The sequence below is a fragment of the Phyllostomus hastatus genome, unplaced genomic scaffold, assembly GCF_019186645.2.
Source record: "Phyllostomus hastatus isolate PE091 unplaced genomic scaffold, TTU_PhHast_1.1 phas_contig_133, whole genome shotgun sequence".
NCBI classification, from domain to species: Eukaryota; Metazoa; Chordata; class Mammalia; order Chiroptera; family Phyllostomidae; genus Phyllostomus; species Phyllostomus hastatus.
Window position 1 is genome coordinate 2,166,066 of NW_025333577.1, and position 17,534 is coordinate 2,183,599.

Here is a 17,534-nt window from a genome sequence, read left to right on the forward strand (position 1 = left end):
TACTTATGATTTTTAATTCTGCTTTGCTGGAACTCACACAGGGAACCTTCAGATTGACTTCCTAGTCCACCCCTCAAGGCACAGAAGCAGAGCCACACATCCGCCATATGGCTTCGCCTGTACCAGTTGTTTCACTCAGATCCTTGAGGTTTTCATTGTGCCCACAGGTTCCTTTTTAGCCATCTTTCATCAAAGCAACCTTCGTTCCTTCCCTGGAAAGACTGCCATGAACTGCACAACCAACCAAAGTACCAGGCTTTTTCGTGGGCTTACACTAGCTTCACAAGTCAATCCCAGTTCCTCAGGGCTTTCTGGTGATGACCAGAACCCATACATGCCTCTATCAGACATGACGTTCCAATCAAAGTCTTGGTTAACAAAACCACTATTAACTACTGGTCTTATTCGTCTTATGCAAAGAAACCTTATGTTTTTACTTACTCCTTTAGAATGCCAAATTCTGGAGGGATCAGGTAGGGAGAAAAATACAAAGCCTGAAGGAAAATCTTTTCCCTTCTGATATTTACCGGGCTTCTTAAAACCTTTACTTCTACAGACTTTTTGCAACATTTACAACCCTTTTAATTTTTTCTTACATTTTCTGATATCCACCAAGAGTGTATTTCAATGTCTTATACCTTTTATTATTAACTAACACCACATAATTCCTTTTAAAACTTTTACTTTTTCATTTATCTTTACGGTTTCCCACAGACCTTCTTCATATATATATATAAATTATTTACTTTTCTACAGAATGTGAAGTTTTGACCTTCCCTGGAATCCTTAATTTCCTTTTTAGAGTAGATGCAGAGCAAAATCCAAAACACAGAGTTTCCAGAACAGTACACAGGGGCATTCTCTCGCACAGAGACATGCTCCTTCAGGCCCGGTCTTTTGGCAGAGACATGCTGCTTTGCTTCTGGTTGAAGCACTTATCAGCCCCAAATGACCCTTCCTGGGTCCTGAGTGGCAAAGGCATCCTCCCCAACCGGTTACACGCAACCTTAAACAGATTTTAAGTACAGAGGGTTTTTGATCAGAAACAACACTGTTCTTTTCCCACAAAACCAGAAAACGAATAGTTGAGGTTTCCTTTACTCCAGGTTTAAAACTTTACATTCTTTATACATAATTTTACTCATTCAGATTTAACCATTATTCTTTTAATCCTGGTTCCTTTCCCACTCTGGGAAGGACAGCCGAAAGTTCCTGACACTGCAGGTACCTTTCACTAAAATTCCCTAGATTTGTAGGGACATGCTGCAGTTTTCTGAAGCTCAGACCCTGGAAACACCCTACAGGCCAGATGTTTTCCTTAAACCTCAGTACATGTCCTTCAGAGCCATTCTTATCAGAACCAGTTACACAGAGAACCAGACAGATGCAGTCTGGAGAGAGCCCTTAGCCTGGCGCCTTGCCCAGTTCCAAGATGGAGGGGCTCTCACGTGACCCATCATCCAAGATGACGACAACCATGCACCTCCACCCGGGGGGGGGGCACTCACGTGGCTCGTCCCCCACTTTATCCAAAATGGCGGCGCACCCACATACATGCAATATAGTACTGTGGCAGAACCGCCCCCCCCAACCCATGATGAATTCTCCCAACTGATGCAGACAAACAAAGGAAAAGGGGATCTTTCACACACCCGCCGCAGGTGAGGGGCCCAATCAGACTCCGTAAGCCTGGCCGGCCCATAGAGTTACAAATACATTCACACACAGTCACACAGTTCTCCCCCAAGTAGAAGTCCGATGGTCTGGGTCTTGGCCCAGACTCCTGAATTTTCCAGTTGAGAGGTAATCAGCCTCTCTCTGGTAGTCGAGTCCAGTCCCCGGGGCTCACCGATTCCTGATTGGCGCCTCCGACAGTTTGTGCTTCGTCTCTCCCCTCCGCCCGGGTGTTAGAGCGGTCAGCACGGGGAGTCTCTGCCCTGGGGAAGCCTGGAATCACCAGGGCACGTGCTCCTCCCCTGCGGCAGGGCTCCCCCACCGACTCCCCCGGTCGCTTTCACTGGAGGCAAAATACCTGCTCGCGTGAGGGGTTTTCCGGCCAATGCAACAAAATGTTGTGGAAAATCCACCCACACTCAGGAAGATAATGAAGCACAAACTTTATTACGTGAGGGGCTCAAGGGGGGGTTAATTCCCAAATCCTGAGCCAAAAAGGCTGGGGTAGGGGTCCTTTTTATATACCAGTTACACAGGCAGAAAGGGAGGGGCAACGAGCTGCTGAGAGCAAGCATTCAGAAGCTGGAGCAAGGTTAGTGACCTTCAGATAACGTTACAGAGCAACGTCTTGCTAGCCGCTCCTTACCTAAAAATAACTTTTACTCAGCTTTTGTCCCGACAAAACTTGCAAGTGTTACAGCGAGCAGTTTCTTTTCCTGCCACAACCCCACAATCAAATTGGGCCCTTCTGGTGCTTATTCCCAGGTGGATGGGTTCATGCATTTTCTAGGACCCTGTGGGTCTCTCCAATGAACTCTCCTGTGAGACTGGGAGTTTGTCCCGCTGCCGCCTCAACACCCACATGTGTTGTCAGTCAGAGGTTTGAGGCTATATTTCAGTGCACTGGAACCCCAGGTTTCGAGATCTGTCTCACTCCCCAGTTGTTCCTCCCAGTTTATCTACACACAAATGTCGGACTGCCCAGTCTGCCAGCCAGCTGCTGCCTTTCTGTGAGTCCTCTCTACCCAGCTTCCTGTCTCTGCCCCTCCTACTGGTCTGGATGAATATTTCTTCTTTAACTTTTTGGTTGTTGGACCTCCATACAGTTTGATTTTCTGTCAGTTCTGGGATTTTTTGTTTTTAAATTTGCTGTTATCCTTCTTTTGGTTGTGCATGAAGGTGCAGTGTGTCTCCCTACGCCTCCATCTTGGCCAGAAATTCCAAAATTTTTAAATACAGGTCATTTTACAGAGAATAATAACCATGCTCACAGCTCATTTCCCCTAAGCACAGACTGGGTATCAGATTAGTTACAAGCACAGTTCAAACTCCACACATTGAATTATAATATGGCCACCATCCTTTAGCTTGGAGATTCTTTACAGGCCTGATTATCTTGCTATTTGTATTATACAATATTTTATTGGCATGTTTTTAAAGAATGTCATGGTTTCACTAAATCCATAAACTTTAACAACCACCTTCATGAAAGACATGATAGTAAAACATACTCCATTTGTAACTTCCACTTTGAAAATGTCAAATATGCACATCCAAGAATTGTTGTAAAGACACTAAGGTTCACTCAGACACTAAATAAAACTCTTTATCTTCATGCTCTTCATTTCATGGGGAACAAAGTTTTCAGAGTGAACATCAGGACGCCTAGTGTATTCACTCTCTGATCAGACCAAGAACATTGCAGACAGGGGTAGAGGACACATGGAGGGGGAGATATTATGCAGCCCTAAAGGAAGTGGATGAGGTGTCACCATGCCTTTTAGTTCCTCACAACATATTCCACCTGGCTCTCTATTTTGTTCCAACTCCAAAAAAAAAATGTTTTTGTCCATTGCCTTTATTACTGAATATTCTCCATATGGTCTTACTTTTTAAAAGATTGTGACATGTACCTGGGAATATGTTATGGAGCAAATTTAAGTTTGATGTCAACATGCTGCCATTTTTGCATCCATGAAGGTTTGGAAAGTGGGCATCTGAACCTGAGATAATGGTTTGGGGTTCAACCATGTAATGTCCTCGCTGGGAAATAATGAGCATTGCTCTTGTAACTGCAATGACTGTGTTTCCATGGAGACCAGAGATTATTTCTGGAAGTGGTATGCTGTGAACAAACTACAAAAAGGTATTAATGTTGGTCGAAGGAACAACAACAAAAAAGATTATGTTTCTTGGAAAATGTTTTTAAAGAATTATGTTTCTGGAACAGGTTGAAAATACAACAGTATCAGGTATTAGACTAAGTTTTGTAGCATGAGTGATGCCATTTGTGCCTGTGGTTTTCTTTTTATTATTATTTATTGATTCTTGAGAGAGAGAGAGAATCCTCGATTTGTTGTTCTTCTTATTTATGCATCCATTGACTGATTCTTTTATTTTCCCTGACTGGGGACTGAACCTGCAATTTTGGCATATTAGGATGATGTTCCAACCAACTATGTAACCAGCCAGGGCTGACTGGTGGTTTTCTGTTTAAAAACATCTTGCTGTGCCCTGGCTGGATAGCTCACTTGGATGTATCATTGTTTCCTATATCCAGAGGTTGGGCATTTGGTCCCCAGTCAGGGTACTTACCTTCGTTGCAAGTTTGATCCTCAGTCAAGGCACATCCGGGAAGCAACTGATTGATATTTCTCTCTCTCCAATCCTCTCTCTCTAAGAAATTAATAAAATTATCCTTGTGTGAAGGTTTTTCAAATAACAAATAAAATAAAATAACCCTGTGGTTCTGAAGCACAGATAACACCTGCACTTGCAATTGCTATCTGATGGAGGGTGGGGGTGGGGCGTGCGACCGTGTTGTGGGACTGAGCCCTGAACATATCTTGAGGTAGATAGTGTCACAATTGAGTTTTTGGTGCAATTAACAACAAGCAAAGACCTTCTCCCCAGGTACCAGCAGTGCTTTCAAGGATCCTCCCAGTGCAAACATCCTAGTTGCTCAGGTTGGAGAACTCCCTTCCCTGTGGCATATAGAGCTCTGGAAACTACACTACCCATAAAATCCTGTGGTGAGTTGGGGCAATTACAGATGAGGATGAAATTTCCGTGAGATTCACTCCATTGGGGCGGGACTTCCGGGGCTCCCTTACTGGTGGCCATTATTGAGGTTGTGAGGCGAGGCATACAGGCTGTGAATCAGTGGACCTCTCCCGCCCCTGGTCCACTGCAAACTCTCCCGCCAATCTCCGCGCACGCAGTCTGATGGCAGCGGCCAAGCTGAGACGTCCTGCTGAGGTGAGTGCACGCCTCCCGTGACCAGCTCCCTCACTACACTTAGCCCTGCAACCCGGGTGTGAGGCGCCAGTCAGGTCCTGCAGCCAGGCCCTGTTGGTCAGCGTTTAGGTGGCGGAATACAGGCCCTCCTGCGGGTGTTGCTATTTGGTCAGAAAGAGCAGGGTGCGGGATGAGTTTTTTCTTGCTATGCTCCACATGAGGGTGCTGCGCACAGAAATACAAGTGAAGGATGGAGGTGGTCATGGTAACCGTGTGGCAGGTGAGGAAAGCTTCAATGGGACGAGTGGACGTGATGGTTCTGGAAGCAGGGAAGTAACTGAGGTGAGGTGTCACTGAGGGCAAAGCTTCTGCTTGTTCACTAGGGCAGGATCCACCCTATGTGTGTGCTGTGCTGTGATGGGGTTTGTTGTCTCAGTTGCTGGTGGCTAAGGTCAGGGGCAAATGTGGTCAGTTTTGAGTGTCACTGGGCCTGGCAATGGAGACATCTCCATGGAGACCATAGAGAGTTTCTCCTGTAAGGTAAATGGTGTGGTGAATCGGCTCAAAACTGGGGTTTTAAGGGAGGGAAACCAGAAAAGCCAGTGTCAGCAAAAGAGACTTCAAACCCGTGTAGAATTGTTGGTGGGTTTGTTTGTGACAAACTAACGGCAATCACTGGCGTGAGCGGGAGGGTGTCACAGGCTTGTTGGTTCTAAGGTCTGGGGCAAATGTAGTCATTTTTTAGTGTCACTGGGCCTGGCATGGAGACCATCAGAACTGGGGTTTTAAAGTGGAGAGAGTCCTATGTGGCTGCTGAGTACAGCACACCACTGGAAGGGGGTCATGGGCATCTGGAGTTCACATGTGCTTCTGGGAGGCAAATACTGAAGCAGGGGCCAGATGTATAGAGGAGGCCTTCAAAGCAGCCTCTCCACAAATGCATATCTGTGGGAACTCAGGTGGACTGAAGGTGTCAGAGGGACAATCTACAGAATGATGTGCTTATTGAAAAAAAGGTGGTGTGAATTACTGTCTGAGGACCCTAGTGTTTGCCACTGAAGGGTGAAGCATGAGCCTGCACTTGACTGTGTCTGTTACAATCTAGACACTCCCAAGGAAATTAATGACAGGGTGGATGGGACCCTACAAGCCAGGACCAGAACTGGATTATATCTCTTTGCCTTCCTGCCTGATAAGGCTGAGGGCTGAACAATAATGAATAAAAAGGGATCTGATGGTGGGACAGACATCAGTGGAATTCCTCTGAGGTGTGCAGCTTTAGAGAAGGTTGGGTGTGGGGTAGATGTGCGGGGAGGTGGGTTGTGGGTCTCACACACAGAATGTTCATGTTTTTTTCTGTCCCCATGATAACAGGCCAGTGTGACCTTTGAGGATGTTGCTGTGCACTTCTCCTGGGAGGAATGGAAGCTGCTTGATGAGGCTCAGAGACGCCTGTACCTCCGTGTGATGCTGGAGAACTTTTCACTTATATCCTCTCTGGGTAAGACCCACGGCCTCACCAGTGACTCGGACTAGACTCTACTCCATCTACCCCAAGACCTTTCTCAGTGCTCAGGTGTGGACCACGGGCACTGCTTTCTGCCCCAGTTTTCTGGGTAGTTGCTGTATTGCTAGGGCTGGTGTGTTTGCACTGCCCTCATCTCTCCCTGAAGTCCCAGTCCTGAACCCTTTTAGGGAAGGATTCAAGGTCAGTACTATTACATTGAGCTTGGTGGATTCACAGTACTTGGCCTGTCAGTGTCTGGGTTAATGTGTCCAGATCCGCATCACATCTGCATCCCAGGGTTTGAGTTCTTCTTTTAGCTGTCATTTCCTCCTGCCTACCTGGGTCAGGAGTTGCAGGTGTTTTCATGGTCATTACTTAATTGAACCAGGAGCTTCCTTTTAACACTTGCACAGTATGTAGTGTTTAAATCTGTTTTCCTTTTTTTTTAAGCCTTGTTGAGATATAAACTTGTATATATTAAAGTGTACCATGTGCTCAATTTAAATATATAGTGAGATAATTACCACTGTGAAGTTAAAATAAGGTTAATAATCACCATCTAAAGTTAACTTATTATTATTTCTTACTATTATTAGTTTTTTTAATCCTTACCCAAGGAAATATTGTTTAGTGATTTTAATGCAAGGGGAAGGGACAGAGAGAGAGAAATGTCAGTGTGAGATAATCATCAGTCTGTTGCCCCCTGTATTTGCTTCAACCAGGGATCGAACCCACAAACTGACCAGGAATTGAATTTGCAACTTTGTGGTGTATGGTATGATGCCCAAACAAACTGTGTCATGTGGTGAGGTCTACCTCATTATTTTTTAATACTAAGAATGTTTAAGGTGGCCCTGGCTGGCGTAGCTCAGTGGATTGAGCTCGGGCTGCGAACCAAAGTGTTGCAGGCTCGATTCCCAGTCAGGGTACATGCCTAGGTTGCAGGCCATGACCCCCAGCAACCGCACATTCATGTTTCTCTCTCTCTCTTTCTCCCTCTCTTCCCTCTCTAAAAAATAAATAAATAAAATCTTTTAAAAAAAGAATGTTTAAGGTCTACTCTTAGTGAATTTCAACTATATAACATTATTATCTATAGTTACCATGCTCATAAATGTATCCTCAGAACTCATAAAAGAATATTTGTACCTTTGACTGACAGGTTCCCATTTTCCCCTACATCACAGATCCTGGCATTTTATTCTTTTTCTATAATTTTGGCGTGTTTCTTAGCATTCTTTGGTTGTTTATTTTTTACATTTCAACTGTAGTATACACACATTTCTTTATATATGCACCTGCACCAACACTTACCTCTGTTCTTGATAGTAGCCATTTGTCAGGTGAGAGGTAATATTATTGTAGCTTTGATTGCATTTTTCTGTTTATTAGTGAGGAAGAACATATTTTATATAGTTTGACCATTTTTAGATTCCTTTTTAGATTTTTATGTAAAAGTTGTATTTTTTAGAAGCATTCAGAATGTCAGTGAAACATCTGCAACTTTTTTTTTGCAATTACAGAGTTCTATCCATTAACAAAACAATTATTTCTTCTAAGGTACCTCAGAAACACCTGAAGATGAAAACACTACCATCCCCATGTATAACCTATTAGTGCAGTGCACCAAGAAGTACCTGCTTCAAATGTCCATGCCAATTTACAACCCCCATGTTGTATCAGACAAGGATAATGGCTATTAAAAATACCACCAGAATGCTGGTTCAATTCCCCGTCAGGACACATGCCTGCGTTGCAGTCCAGGTCCCCCACAGGGGTTGGGTGAAAGGCAATCACATGTTGATGTTTCTTTGTCTCCCTCTCTTTTTCCCTCCCTTCCCTTCTGTCTATAAAAATAAATAAAATCTTTAAAAAAATTAAGATTTCATTAAGAAAACCCCACCAGGACAGGGCTATCTAAAGACATATTCAGTAGTGTGTTAACTATACAAAAATAGACAGTGTATAGTTTAAAAACAAATCTTACACAGCTCTACATTTCAATTTTTTTTTCCTTAAAAAGAGTCAATTGTGTACAGGGATGTTAAATGCTTTATAAACCTGAAAAATTAACTGCTCTAGAACCAATTTCTTCACCGTTATCATCTTCTCCTCATCTCCTTTATCTTCCTCATCTTCCTTTTCCATATTTTTCTTGCTTTTTTCAGTCTTGGTGACTTCCTTTTCACCGCCTCAGGTTTTTTTTAGCTCAGTCTGGAGCAATATTCTTTTTGTATTTCATCTTCAGCTTGGCCACCTTAGTTTTAGTAAGGCTGCTTGCCACCTGTGGCAGTATTACTCCACATCTCTCCCAGCTTCTCTGCAGCATCACCAACGGACAGGTCAGGATTCTCTCCTTTGATTTTGTACTCAGAGCAAAACAAGAAGGCAGAAGGAAGCTTTTGGGGACATTGGAATTCTTGAATTCCTTCTTTGTTTCCCCTTTAGGAGGGATATAAGGTCTGATTTCTTTTCATAACGGGCCTTGTCTGCCTTCGGCATGTCTTCAAATTTCCTTCCTCTTTGGTGGACATGGTCTTCCACCTCTCTGAGCACTTCTTTGAAAACTCTGAGAAGTTGACTGAAACTCTTGTGTTCCTCGTGGCGAGTTTGCATGAAGAAAGCACATGTTGATGTTTTTTGTCTTGGCTTCTTAGGATCTCCTTTGCCCAAGTTTAATTACTTTTCCTCAGCAAGCACACTGTCTTCCAAGTGCCTGCTTGGCTCACACTTGCCCTGGCACCGTCACTATGGAGTTCAAGGTACTGCAATGGCTGTCCATTTTTGGATCTTTATTCAGATCCAAAAATATTTATTCAGGTTCTTTGCCTATTTTTTAATTGGATTATTATTATTACTTTTTTTACTATTGAGTTGGATGGGCATCTTATATATTTTAGATAATTGCCCTCATGAGACAATATTTACAAATATTTTCTCTCTTTCATTTTATTGATTGCTTTCTTTGCTATGCAGGAGCTGTTTAGTTTGATGTGGTCTGGTTTATTTATTTTTGCCTTTGTTGTCTGCTTTTGTTTCATCAAAAAAATCACTGCCAAAACCTATGTCAAGAAGCCTTTTGTTTTTCCAAGGAGTTTTACATTTTTATCTGTTACATTTAAGATTTTGATGCATTTTGAGTTAATTTTTGTGAGTAGGGTAAGGTAGGAATCTAGCGTCTTTCCTTGCAGGAGCATATCTGGTTTTGTCAACACCATTTATTGCAGAACCAACCCTTTCCTTATTGCGGCGTGTTGTTGATGTGCTTGTCAAAGAGTAGTTGACCACATATGTGAGTTTATTTCTGTGCTGTCTATATTCTCTTTCTTAGGTCTGTGTGTCTAATTTGTGTCTGTTTTGATTACTGTTATTTTTATAATATGGTTTAAGTCATGAAGTATGATACCTCTGACTCTACCATTTGATCATCTTGCTCAAAATTGCTTTGACTATACAGATCATTTGTGGTTTGAATTTTAGGATTCTTTGTTTATTTCTGGCAAAAATGCCATTGGATTTTGGTAAAGGTTGCATTGAATCATTAGGTTGCTCCAATTAGAGATAATTTAATAATTCTTCCAATCCAAGGACATAGGATGTCTTTTTATTAATTTGTTACTTTTCTTAGTTTCTTTCATCACTGTCTTATAGGTTTTAGAGTCCAGATCACTCACCTTGTTGATGAACTCTGTTCCTAAGTGTTTTACTGTTTTTAATCTTATTTGGTAAATGAGATTGATTTCTTAATTTCTTAGTTACTTTGTTGTTAGTGCACAGATCAGCTGATTTTTGTATGTGGTTTGGGTTCTACAAATTTACCAGGCTTATTCATTCTAGCATGTGTGTGTTTGGGTGGGGGTGGAGGTTTTAGGATTCCCTTTATATGAGATCATGTCACTGTAAATACTGGAAGTTTTACTGTTTTTAAATTTTGAGAGTCTCATTTCTCTTTCCTGCCTTCTTGTTTGAGCTAGAACATCCAGTACTATTTTGAAAAGCCATGGTTAGGGTGTGCATCCTTCACTTGTTCCCGATCTTAGAGAAAAAGTGGTTTTTGTTTGTTTGTTTTTTTACAGTTGTTTATGAAGAGTTTTATTAGTTGAATTTTTTTAAATTTATTTTAAGAGAAAAAGTGTTTACCTTGTCACTGGTGAATGTGCTGGTAGCTGTGAGTTATCATGTATGGCCCTTTTGATATTGAAGTATATACCTTCCATACCTAATGGTATTTATTTATTGATTTCTTTTAGAGCAAGAGAGTAAGAGAGAGAGAGAAAAAACATAGATGTATTGTTCCACTTTTTTATGCATTCATTGGTTGCTTCTTTTTTTTTTTTTTCCATTGGTTGCTTCTTATACGTGCCCTGACCAGTTATGAAACTCACAAGTCTGGCATATCTGTCTGATAATCTAAACAACCGAGAGTCTTGACCAAAGCCTTATTATTTTTTATTTGTGTGGTTATTGCTCTTTCTCCCCCTGCATTATGTTGCAGTTTTATATTTTTTATTTTTATTATTTTTAGAGAGAGGGGAAGGGAGGGAGAAAGAAAGGGAGAGAAACATCAATGTGTGAGAGGTGTATCGATGGTTGCCTCTCGCACGCCACCAACTGGGGACCTGGCCCTCAACACAGTCATGTGCCCTGACTGGGAATCAAACCAAAGACCTTTTGGTCCAAAGGCCACCACTCAGTGTACTCGACCACACCAGTCAGAGCTGCAGTTCTATCTTAATCATACTATTAAGCCATTGAAGGATCAATTTTGTTTGTAGATAACTGTGTTAGTATTTCGTTGTTGGTAACAAAGGCTAGTTTCTTTCACCATCATGCTGATGTGACTCACTTAGATTTATTTTCTGGGTACATTGTAGGCTGTGTTGCTCTGACACATTCCTGGCCATTCAGTCTTTCTGATTTTTCCTTGTATCATTTATGTTCTGTTTAGCTACTCTGCTAGGCCTTTTGGGGAAGTGCCACAGGATGGGTATTTCCTCAGCCACGGCAAAGTGTGCTGACAGGGGGTGTGGTCCTGGTGAGTGACAGCTGTGGAGATTGTGAGTGAGGACCTTGTTCAAATCATACCAGGAACCTGTCTTTGTTCAACCAGAGTTTTCATGTCATTGCCAGTAGCCACACCATTCTATACTTTCTTTTCCTGCTTAGATACTTTGTCAACCTCTCAGTTCTACTACTGGTCACTTCCATTGTGATTTCCATCCCGGGGATATTTCCATCTCCATTGATCCCACATTTTACCCCTTCCCTCACCCCTCTTTCTATAGTACTCTTCAACATTGACACTTGTGTTGTGCTCTGAGATGTTCACAAATCTGTGTATTGACCTTAGCAGCTAATATCTTGCAATTGGATAGTAATGAACTTGTGTACATGCTGCTACCAGCCTCACGTCAGCAGCAGAGGAGGATGTGCAGGAAGCTGTTGGCAGAGGAAATGCATTGTAAGCCCTGCTTCTCTTCCATGTGTCATGTCCTGTTGGAGTATCCTTCCCCTGGTGGAGTTTCCATTATTTTGTTACTTAGAAGCCCAGTACCATACAACAGTGAGCCAGTTCTTCAACTGAACTTTCTCATTTTGAAGAACATTTTGTGTATTCTTGCTTACGTGTGACACCTAAGTATGTGTGATGGAGTTCTCTGTTCTCTATAGTTGAAGTAATTCACCACCATTATTTTTGTTTAGGTTGCTGCTGTGGAGCAGAGGATGTAGAAGTGTCACAGACAAGGAATGCCAAGGCAGCTTCGTCTCCCCAGAAGAGCCACCCCTGTGAGGGTTGTGGGACAGTCTTGAGAGACATTTTCAGCTTGTTTGAGCAACATGGAACACAACAGAGCCCAAACATGCTGTGGTGTGGGGCATGTGCAAAACGATTTCATTTCAGTGCAAAGTGTCACCGACACCGGGACATGCACATGGGACAGAAACCCTTCAGAAGTAGTGTGGACAGGGCCTCATTTGTGAAGAACTGTAGAATCCATGTGTCAGGGAAGCCCTTTAGCCGTGGTGAGGTTGAGAAGGACATCCTGGCTAGCTCGGGAAATGAGCAGCAACAGAACATCCAAGTGAAGGAGTCAAACACAGGGACCCAGTGGGAAGCAACGTTACAAAACAGAAAAAGTCAGTACACCTCAGAGGAAGGCAAGAAAGCCTTTAACCCTCAACACATACTTATTCAGGACCAGGCTGTTAATACTGGAAGACAGTGTTTTGTGTGCAGTGAATGTGGAAAAACATTCAAGTACAAATCCTCATTTGTCACGCACTGCAGAGGCCACACTGGAAAAAACTTTCCTGTGAATAGTGAAAGTGGAAAATCGTTTAGTGAAGCCTCAATCCTCCATGAGCATCAAAAAATTTATACTGGAGCAAGGCAGTTCAGGTGCAACAAATGTGGAAAATTCTTAAGCCTCAAATCTGTCCTCATTCATCCCAAGGGACAGGAAAATGCAGAAAACAATTACATGTGTACTGAATGTACTCAGTCATTTAGCCATAGCTCAGTGTTTAATCAGTCTCAGAGAGTTCAAAGTGGAGAAAAACCTTATAAGTGTACTGACTGTGAAAAATCTTTTATCTCTGTTGCTGCTCTCAGTTATCATCAAAGCTCTCACACAGGAGCAAGGCCTTATGAGTGTAGTGAATGTGGGAAATCTTTTACTAGGATTTACAACTTTCGTTGTCATCAAAGACTTCACTCTGGAGAAAGACCTTATGAGTGCAGTGAATGTGGGAAATGTTTCACCTGGAAAGGAAGCCTTCATTATCATCAGAGAGTGCACACAGGAGAAAGGCCTAATGAGTGCAGGGAATGTGGGAAGTCTTTTAACACTAACTCTGCTCTCCATTATCATCAGAGAGTTCACACAGGAAAAAAGCCTTATGAATGCAGTGAATGTGGCAAATCTTTTACCCGGAATAACAGCCTTCGTTATCATCAAAAAATTCACACAGGCCAAAGGCCTTATGAATGCAATGAATGTGGGAAATCTTTTACCTCCCGCCAAAACCTTTGTTTTCATCAGAGAGTGCACACTGGAGAAAGGCCCTATGAGTGCAATGAATGTGGGAAATCCTTTACCCGTCCGCACACCCTTTATTACCATCAGAGAGTTCATACAGGAACAGGGACTTACAAATGCAGTCAGTGTGGAAAATCTTTTGCTTGTATTTCTAACCTCCGTTGTCATGAGAGAGTTCACACAGGGGAAAGGCCTTATGAATGCAGTGAATGTGAGAAATCTTTTGCCACAAGCTCTGCCCTCCGTTTTCATCAGCGAGGTCACACAGGAGAAAGGCCTTATGAATGCAGTGAATGTGGGAAGTCATTTAGGGGTAGTTCCCAATTAAATCTACACTGGAGAGTTCACACAGGAGAAAGGCCTTATGAGTGTGGTGAATGTGGGAAATCTTTTATCAGTAATTCTAAACTTCATTATCATCAGAGCGTCCATACAGGAGATAGACCTTATGAGTGCAGTGAATGTGGAAAGTCATTTAGGCGTAGTTTCCAGTTAAGTCTACACCAGAGAGTTCACACAGGAGAAAGGCCTTATGAGTGCAGTGAATGTGAGAAATCTTTTACCAGTAGCTCTGCCCTCCGTTATCATCATCGAGGCCACACAGGAGAAAGGCCTTATGAGTGTGGTGAATGTGGAAAGTCATTTAGGGATACTGCCCAATTCAGTCGACACCGGAGAGGTCACACCGGAGAAAGGCCTTATAAGTGCAGTGAATGTGGGAAATCTTTTATTACCAGGTCTAAACTTTATTATCATCAGAGAGTTCACACTGGAGAAAAACAATGTGCTGGGACTGTACAAGTTTCTGTTCTGTGTAACAAACCTTGAGGCAATTTTTGAGCAGCCATCTGAATTCAGACTCTTACATATGAATATGCATAGTGGGGAGATTTCCCATAGACTTCATTTATATGGGAAGTGTGTGTAAATATGTTGCACTTTCTGAATGGCTATTCCTAGGTTTATGTTGCAGCTACATTCCATGGCTAAAGTCTTTTCACCTCTGTCACAGGGCAGATCCACAGAGTTTGTGTCATTCAACACCCTAATGTGCTCAGGGAAGCTGACCTCTGGTCTCATGAATGTTGTAGCAAAATAGAAATGACTGGAGCCTCCAGGGGGTTAGCTTTTTCTTATATGTTTAATTTGTACATGGAAGTGTGTCTGTGTGTTTGTTGACCCTGAGAATATTGTGAGTACCACTTGCATAGAAATTACTAATTTTTCAGGGATGTTTTCATCTCATGTGATACTTGTGATGAGGTTTTTCAGTTTCTAGTTCATGAACTTGGGAAGTGCCAGTTGCACATTGCTTTGACTTGTACAATAATCAAGGCCTTATTGTTTTAAGTTTCTTTAATTTTGGTTGTTCTTTTCATAAACTGATTTGGAGTCTATAAACATGAAGAGGTAAACAACTTTTTAGGGGTCTTAATCTTTCTCTGCTTACCGAGGGCCTGTATGATGGCAGAAAATAACTGGCCAATTTTGGCCAAATTTGCATAGCTGTCCACAGCTTCCTAGGAAGGACTGAAGGGCTTTCTGGCCCTGATTTGGGTGCTCTGTGTTTTAGGAGTCTTTAAGATGACTGAGAAGAAGACAGGTTGAGAACCTCAGGCACTTGTGAGAGTAGCATGGTTATTAGCACTGTTGAGAGTATATCTTCCCCCGGTCTACAGAAAGTCTTGTGCCCTGACATCCACAATTCATTGGACTAGAGTCACTGAAAGGACAAAAACAAAGCCCCTTTCAAGAGCTCTCTACCAGCACTAGCTACTTCTCTTCCTTTGAGTCTGCCAGATGTAATTAACTATTGTTTCTCTGAGCCTCTATTATCAGGACTGAATAGATTACTGAGAAATATCCCCCACACAAATGTTTTAAAACTTAAACAAACAAGACATACAAGACCAGAGCACCTGAACCCTGAACACAAAGACAACAGCAATACAAACTGAAGCTGCACAGTCAGCCTGAAAGCTGATTTACAACTAATTGTCATGACTATCCAGCTATAGCTCCCTTCTCTTTATCACTGAATAAAAACTTAAAGCCCCTCCATTTCCCTGCTGGTGTATCTCTTCCCACCAGCCCCTTTCCTTCTTGAAAAGTAAATAAAAGTTTTGCTCTCTGTGCTTTCTACTCCGTGAATTCTTTCACAGCTCACATCACTGGCCACCCCAATAGTCACTAGTGGAAAAACTGGATCCAGGGAAAACCATAGTTGGTGCAAAAAGAGTGTTTATTAGGGATTGGAGGGGACTGCAGCCAGCTAGGTGGAATGTGCCTCTTCCAAATGTGCACCCAGAATTATTTCTGTGACCATGACTGTGTGATGAGTGTACACAGATCTGAGGAACCCCAGACATTGTCATCTTGTGTAGCTGACATCACTGTGAGAAAAAACAAAAATAATCAAAAGGTTTTGTGGATTCCCATAGCTACTCAGTGATGTCTGCCTCAAAGTCATTACTACACAACAGGAAAGAAGAAGACGGGGACCTGTACTCTGGGGTTGTGGTTCTTGACACAGGCAGCATTCTTGTGGACTGAGGTACAATGTTCATTACTCACCACAGTTGATGCCATCGAGGCAATACTGAGCCCTAGAGGGCCTAAGGAAAGAGATGGTGGAGTCAATGTAGGGTGGTCACGCCTGTTTTCCAAAATGATTGGGACATAACGTTTGTTTTCATTTTGAGCCATTTTAAATAAGATTTTATTTATTTATTTTTCTTGGAGGACAAGGGAAGGAGAAAGGGAGAGAAACATTGATCTGCTCTTGGTTGCCAGTTGCCTCTTGCCTCTTGCAAGCCCCCAACTGGGGACCTGACCTGCAACCCAGGCATGTGCCCTAACTGGGAATCAAACTGGTGTCCTTTTGATTTCACAGGCTGACAGTCAATCCACTGAGCTACATGTACTACCTACATGTATTTAAAGTGCACAATTTGATAAGTTTGACTCAATGTCAAAACTTACGAACCTATGAAACCATCATCATAGTCCTGATAATGAACACATCTGTCCGTTGCTCATTATCTGCCATTGAGGCCACATGGACCTCAGTAGGACAGAAGAACTTGTGGAATAAATACAGAGTTACCATAGCTTACCATCTCTTCTCTAAAAATTGTGGAAAGTCTATGTTTTTGTTTTGTTTGTAATCCTCACCCAAGCATGTGTTTATTGATTTTAGAGAGAGAGAGGAAGGGATGGAGGGAGGGAGAGACATCCATGTGAGAGAGAAATGATAGGTTGCCTCCCATATGTGCCCCAACTGGGAATTGAACCCACAACCTTTTGGTGTACAAGATGACACTCCAACCAAGTCCAGTGGTCATGTTGCCTCAGCCAAAAAGCAGAGAGTGATTGGATTGTAATTGAGCTTTTATTAATGTCAGATGCCAGCAGTCTGAGAAGGAGGCAGGTAAAAACTCTAACATCCACCTTCCCTTGAGCTTTCAGAAGAAAGTTTATTTAGGGGAAACTGAAATTGGGAGCATGAACTTCCTAGCAGGCGTACAGATGTGTAGTCATGGTGTTTCTCTTGGGAAGGAGCGCTGACAAGGGAGTCAGGCAGTTTCTTCCCAAGCTGATTCCCATGTATCTCTCCCTTTGCATTAGAATTTCTCTCTTCCCCTTGGCCTTCCCCAAGGCCAGGGAGGTTACATATTCTCTCCTGAGTGAGTTAAGGTTTTGGCATTCACCGGCAGGCTATTAATTGCTCAGTTTGGCCTTGTTTAATGTTATTATTTCAGTCTTCCCATTCCACTTTCCCAGGAATTTTCTTAGCTTCTTAGTATCCTGTCTCAATTTTACTTCAGTTACACCTGTCCCTGCATGTCCATTTATTCCTCAGAAACCTCAGCCACCTGCCGAATTATCCTCTCTTCCCAACTCTACCAGGTGCCCAAGCTAGACATGCACTTGCGGCACCCACCCTCCCTTCCTGATGGACTATTAGCATTACCATCTTGACCATCATGTCCAGATTTCCTACTAATAATATTACGAAGAGTTCCCCTGCTCCACACACTGTCCAGTACCTCTTGTACATGGGTCCATCCAAAAGC

At 42.6% G+C, this 17,534-nt stretch overlaps 1 protein-coding gene across 3 annotated transcripts; it reads left to right on the top strand.

Moving 5' to 3' along the window:
• Positions 1-4,794: 4,794 nt before the first annotated feature.
• Positions 4,795-15,583, top strand: LOC123826837 (zinc finger protein 883-like). 3 transcript variants are annotated; one of them, XM_045851012.1, is made up of 3 exons: positions 4,795-4,932; positions 6,286-6,412; positions 12,122-15,583. In XM_045851012.1, exons 1-3 carry the CDS (start codon positions 4,900-4,902, stop codon positions 14,284-14,286), a joined length of 2,325 nt encoding a protein of 774 aa, XP_045706968.1. In that variant the 5' UTR covers positions 4,795-4,899; the 3' UTR covers positions 14,287-15,583. The 3 variants fall into 3 exon arrangements, with proteins under 3 accessions (XP_045706968.1, XP_045706979.1, XP_045706988.1); XM_045851023.1 differs by lacking the exon at positions 4,795-4,932 and having other exon boundaries at positions 6,290-6,487; XM_045851032.1 differs by lacking the exons at positions 4,795-4,932; positions 6,286-6,412 and adding an exon at positions 6,490-6,619.
• Positions 15,584-17,534: the final 1,951 nt, after the last annotated feature.

Excerpts from the sequence above, each read along its gene's own strand:
- LOC123826837 (XM_045851012.1), top strand. The coding sequence starts at position 4,900 with ATGGCAGCGGCCAAGCTGAGACGTCCTGCTGAG. Across the intron at positions 4,933-6,285 it reads AGCTGAGACGTCCTGCTGAG|GCCAGTGTGACCTTTGAGGA; the intron begins GTGAGTGCACGC and ends CCATGATAACAG. Across the intron at positions 6,413-12,121 it reads TTCACTTATATCCTCTCTGG|GTTGCTGCTGTGGAGCAGAG; the intron begins GTAAGACCCACG and ends ATTTTTGTTTAG.